We start from the raw sequence: 5,899 nt of genomic DNA on the forward strand, positions 1-5,899 counted from the left end.
TGATCAAAGCTGTGTGTGGTTCACAGGTTCTGTCTGCTGCGGACGCTGAAGCAGTGTCAGACCATTAAAGAGGCGCTGGTGGCTGCTGGGAAGGAGACGGTGTGGCACAGAAGAAGCCGAGACGAGCCGGCCCATTACTGCAGCATCTGTGAGGTGAGTGCTGGACTCTACAGCAGAAGAACTGACCGCTCTCGTCTCAATCACCTTCCTGTCCGGCTCTCTTCCAGGTGGAGGTGTTTAACCTTCTGTTTGTGACGAGCGACAGTTACTCCAGGAAGTCCTGCGTGGTTCAGTGTCAGGATTGCGCTCGGAAGACCAGCGGTGACCTCGACGGGTTCGTGGTGCTGCAGCAGTTCAGGATGGAGGACCTCATGCAGGTCTACGACCAGTTCTCATTAGTGAGTATCAACATGATCTAGTGATGCTTTATATTCGTTTGAATGGAGACGTGTGTGTGTGTGTGTGTGAATCATAACGCTCTGCGCTCACTTGTGTTTAGGCTCCTGCTCTGCATTCGTCTGCTTCTTGACATTAAGACGCCGAACATGTGGAGAATATCACATTACAGGACCATTTCTGATATTCAGGACCGTGGTGCTCGTCTCTCGTGTGGCTGGTGACCATCGGAGAGCACGAGACCCTCGACTCAAGTGACTGTGTGTCTATGCAACCTGTTCATAAACTGCAGCGTGTGACTGTGGCCTGCGGGGGGCGCTAGTGAGGGACTTCCTGTCTACACGCCTCTTCCTGAACGGCCGCTCTCCTCTGCTTCACGTGAGGAATTAATCACAACAGCTGGGGAAGATATTGTGGGAAGCTGGTTTTGTACATATAGTGTGTCCCAGCTGGCATCGTCACGTACAGACTACTGACTCCAGACGCTGTTGTGTATTTGGTAACAAGCTGAAACCTGGCGTCTCTTTCCTCGTGTCTCAAGGGTTCGCCTTCACCGAGGAGAGCTAGCCCACTCTTTGTATGCTAGATAGTGATTTTACGATGACTTTGGATGGCAAAATCTACAAAAAACACACAAAAAAACAATATTTGTAATGTGAAAAATTAGGTGATCATTTTTTACTGCTTTTGTTTTAGCGGTCTCTCGTTCTTTTGACACCATGGTCAATATTTTGTTTCTTAGGTAAGAAAAAGGAAAAAGCATAACAGCCAAGTCACAAAGAAACATGGGTTGCACATAGAGTAAGGAATAAAGTGTCTGTTTTCTCCTTCCTCGTTTGTTTCTAATCCTGATGTACATTTACACTATTTATAAATACATATTTATTGCTTGAAGATATTTGTGGATGGAATGCTGTTATTTTTCCCAGAGTACCTGCCATTAAATTTGAAGGAGTTTGGTCATTTAACTACTCCTGCATTTTTCTATATAGAATTAAACCGCTTAGTAAGCATTGTACAGAAACTATAAAGTTGTTTTATTGTTTGAAGAATGTTTTATGAGTTATTAAACAAGTTGTCAACATTTTCATGCACTTGTATTGAATATGAGCCAATACGTGAGAATGCTTGGCTTAGCCTCCTCTTTAATCTTTATAAATAACATTATTGTACACAATGGCCCATCAATAACTTAAGATGCACATCCTCCTGACATTTCTGCTGTTGTTGGGTAGGACCTGAAGCCTTGCTGAACTCTATACAGTGGTTGATGTGTCTACACTCCTGAGGTTGGCTGCCATTGAGCGTTTGAAAGCTCCAGAAAGGTTGAAGTTCATCGTCCTCTCAAACACTTACTAATGGCCTCATTGTTTAGGTCAGTCGTGTCTGCTGGTTCAGTGCTGCATGTTCCTCGTTCACTCGGAGTAATGCACCTGTGGAGCAGACCTTCCTCCTGACGTCTTGTGGTTCAGCAGCCGCTCGATCGAGGCTCTGTCTCTGAATAGTCTCTTCTTCTGGTGTGTGGTCAGTAATGGCCTCTTCTTTCCGTTATTTGTCCTTTTCACAATGTGTTGTTGTTTAATGGAAAGCTGAAGCTAAAGAGCTTCCTCTAAACTAACTGTGTGTGTGTGTGTGTGTCACAGTATGTGTAATGGTGTGTGTATGTGTGTAAACGGGTGTGTAACTGTAACGGGGTGTGTGTGTAACTGTGTGTGAGTGTGTCGTTGACACTGGTAACAGTGTGTGTGTGTAACTAACGGGTGTGTGTGTGTGTAACGGTGTTGTGAGTGTGTAACAGTGTGCACGTTTTGTTTTACACACTCACAACAACTCTGTATAATGACATGGGTATGACACAGGTATTACAAGGAGAGGGTGACTTATGAGCACATAACCCATGTCCCCATTTTTCAAAACACTTATAAATCATACAGAATGAGTTTTTATGAGAAAGTAAAAATGCACAAAGTTTCCTGTGAGGGTTAGGGTTAGGTGTAGGGTTGGTGAAGGGACATAGAATATACAGTTTCTACAGAATAAAAACCATTACACCTATGGGATGAACACACTTTACACAAAAACAAACATGTGTGTGTGTGTGTAATAGTGTGTAACGGGGTGTGTGTATAACTGTGTGTGTGAGTGTGTAACGGGGTGTGTGTATAACGGTGTGTGTGTGTGTTGTTCACACTGGTATCATATTTGTGCAGGTGAGCTGATAACACAATGCAGAAACCTGTTAATGAAGACATGCAGCACGATCAGATGGACACTGAACGATCTGTTCATATATTGTTGTCTTTAAATGGATTTATTAACAAATGGCTCCTCAGACAGAGTGACCATGTTTAGTCTTTATTGAATCATTTGAAGACTGACATGGTGTTAAACGTTTCCTGACTAAAAGCCTCCGGCGTTATGAAGTGGCTCTGAAACCCAGCAGACAATGTAGCTGTAATTTGACAAACACAGATCTCTACACTGTATGCCAGGTTCAAAACCACATCAGTCTCGTTTTCCTCCGTGGGTCTGGCTTTAGCTGCAGTGTTGTGAAGCGTTGCTCGATCACAGAACGACATCAGAGACCCAGTAGCCAGATGTAGCTGCTGGAGGAGAACAGGACCTACACTGACCACTGAGCAAAGGATGGACGCCTCGTGCAGCTCTGCTCCGGTCTAGACAGAAGATAGACGACTGGGTTAACCAGAAACTGACGTGATCTCATGGACCCCACTGATACACTGAAGGGAGAATACTTCACGAGACGTATGTGATGCACCAACACAAGTGGATTAAACTGATCGAGGAACAGACTGGAAGTGAGTGTGAGGGGCAGATGTGGCCTGGAAAGAGTTCAGGGACCGCCGATGGAAAGTTAAACAGGATGGTAGCTCCATGATAAGGAGCCCTGACTCGTGTGTGTGTGTGTGTGTGTGTGTGTGTGCTCCGCTCGAGTCAGCAGGTTTGCAGCAGGCTGAGAGACGTCACGCTGCACCTAGAGGGAAATGCACAGGTAATGTTCAGTTATCAGTGATGACGATCGCTTGACCTCTTCATGCTGTCCTTCTCTTTCTGTCACATGACTGACGTGTGACACTCTTTTTCCACTCCGCTTCTCCTGTTTCCGTGATGTCACACGACTCAAGTTTTCCATGATTTGGCAGGAAAAGGACTGGAAGTCAGTGAGCGTGACGCTGCCGTCATCTCTGCTATCCTTCACTAAATGTTTAGCACATCAGTAGGTCTGTCATCTGATACAGGATGTGGTCAGTCGGACGCTCCATGATGACCTGCGTGTGACCTCTGGAGATGTGAGAGGACAGAACAGGAAGTGTTTAAGCTCTAGGTAAAGGGGTGAACGTGGGTACACGCTCCCTTCCGTGTCTCTCTCTCTCTCTACTCATTGTGTGACAGCTGCCGTTGTTGACCAACTCTTGAGCTCAGATGCAGTCCATGCTGTTCCTGGACGCACAGGGGTCAAGAACTGACCGCGTTTCAAGACTCTTGGCAGGAAAAGCCTTCTCTTTCAGTGAAGTAGACATGCATCTTACAGCTTTGTTGTAAGGGGTGATAAGAGCAGCAGTGGTAACGCGGTGGTGTCGTATTTCACTACAGACACAGAGGCGTGGGTCTGACCAATCAGAGCGCTCGTCCCAGCAGCCCATTCATAAAAGCATGCTTCACCCTTCACCCACATGCTCTCGCTCGGCTTCCCTTCACGACACCCAGAGCAAGGACAAACACAATGACCACGTCTCAGACACTGCGTACAGTTTCTGAAACAGATCAGGCTCAGAGTCGAGAGAACGCTGATCAACATGTACATGAGAATATTAACTCTAGCTGGCATTTACTGAAGAGCCCAGATATTATGGGTATCCCTTAAATAACATGAGCACATTAAAACCATATGGAAGATAAATATATGAGAATTTGTGGCTAATTTAAAATGGTTGGTAGATTGTAGAGTTTAGCCTTGTGTGACTGCAGCACATCAGTTCATGTCATAACTACTCATGAGTTTCATGGGACAGCCGAATCATTTCTCTGGATCCTTCAGGTGAACATCTGATGTGGAAGCTGATACTTCACAACTTCTGTGACTGGACTGGTGCCCACGAAAGCACAGTGTTTCGGAGGGTAAGGGTTTGTCTCGTCCATCAGGATGATGGAAAAGAGGATTCTTCCCTTTGTTCTTCACTTTTCTCTTCTTCCAGCCTGTGTCTCTCACTCTTTCTCTCTCTGACCCTAAACCTGTTCCTCGCTGCTATCTTGAGTCGGCAAACAATTGCACAATCAAACGTGACGTGAGATACCTGTTTGCAAACCTCCTGTTTTCCACGTTCTTTCTCTTCTTCCCAGTGAATCCGGTCTGGAGTCTGGAATCCTGTGAAAGCATGAAGAAGCAGGTTAAGGTTAGTCTTTGTCGGCATCCATCTTGAGTTTAATGAGTAATCTGCTTCAAAGGGTGCCGTCAGAGCAGACCACTATCAGTCCACTCGTGTTTTCACACAATGTCTTCTGCTTTACATTAAATACTTCACCACACTTGATCCTGTTTCTCTGTTTGTCCATCTCAGTAATGTCAGATTGTCTCTGTCTGGCACAATAAAACCATGATGACTTTGCAAAATATAGCAGTACTCACATTCGTCCAGCAGAAACCTCTCTTCAGCTTTCATTATATCTCCTCCTTTCTCTTTCTTTCTTTCTTTCTTTCGTTCCTCTCCTCCAGTTTCACCTCACTCCAGATCTGTTCTTCTTTCACCGTTTTACTCCCACGCTGTAGTCGAGTCACATGTTGCCGGTCCGACCCCTTTAAAGAGAGGCGGGAGCTCAGGGGGGCGGTGCCTCTTCATTCTGACCAATCGTGTCAGAGGGGCGGAGCTTACCATGGCTTTTTCTCAATGGGAAGGTCAGAGGCCTCATTCATTGAGAAAACAAAGGAATGTCATGTGCTGGAGAAACTCCTCTGATATAAAGGAGAAGTGAGTTAAAACATTATTCAGATAAAGGAAGCAGAGCATGCTGATTCATGAGAAACAGCCGTTTCCAGTCCTTACTCTCCGTCTGATTCACTGCATCAGGTTTTCAGCAATATGCCCTTCATACTTTATTAGAAACTGTTTTACAAGAGCAATAAGAGACTTGAGGTGGTTATTCAGTCCGCTGTAACTGCTTGCGTCTACAGTCAGTTCTGGTTAAAGTAGTTTATGTCTGTTCAGTGGTTTCTGTAAACGTCTACAAAATGTCTCCTGTGTTTTCCAGCTAATGGCTGCTTCATCACAGAAAGGACTCTAGAATAATTCCTGCCACGCTGCTTGGCTCCTGCAAACCCATGACTCCTCGTGTGGGCGACAGCGTCTGGTGTGTTTTTCTTAAATATATTTGCAGAGATGTGGACTAATATGTCTGGAGTGGCCTTTTGTGGACACTATGTCAAGTGAAGGCAAATGAAAAGCTTGTATTGTTAGCCGTAAACAATCATTTGATTTGCTTGTAT

The 5,899-nt window shown here is 45.2% G+C and overlaps 1 protein-coding gene and 1 long non-coding RNA gene across 4 annotated transcripts in view; one reads left to right on the plus strand and one right to left on the minus strand.

The window, feature by feature from the left end:
• LOC113050117 (lysine-specific demethylase 6A-like) overlaps positions 1-1,484 on the plus strand; it is a 23,177-nt gene extending 21,693 nt beyond the window's left edge. For all 3 annotated transcript variants that reach the window (XM_026212808.1, XM_026212809.1, XM_026212810.1), the window contains 3 exons: positions 27-153; positions 228-398; positions 500-1,484. In XM_026212808.1, coding sequence (XP_026068593.1) covers positions 27-153; positions 228-398; positions 500-529 — 328 coding nt within the window. In that variant the 3' untranslated portion in view covers positions 530-1,484. The remainder of the gene's footprint in view (positions 1-26; positions 154-227; positions 399-499) is intronic.
• Positions 1,485-2,735: 1,251 nt separating this feature from the next.
• LOC113050119 (uncharacterized) lies at positions 2,736-5,671 on the minus strand. The gene is made up of 2 exons (XR_003276740.1): positions 5,045-5,671; positions 2,736-4,783 (listed from the first exon to the last, which is right to left on the minus strand). It is a non-coding gene; the product is annotated as an uncharacterized LOC113050119 (long non-coding RNA).
• Between the last annotated feature and the right edge of the window lie 228 nt (positions 5,672-5,899).

The sequence above is a fragment of the Carassius auratus genome, chromosome 31 (genome assembly GCF_003368295.1).
Source record: "Carassius auratus strain Wakin chromosome 31, ASM336829v1, whole genome shotgun sequence".
Classification (NCBI taxonomy): domain Eukaryota; kingdom Metazoa; phylum Chordata; class Actinopteri; order Cypriniformes; family Cyprinidae; genus Carassius; species Carassius auratus.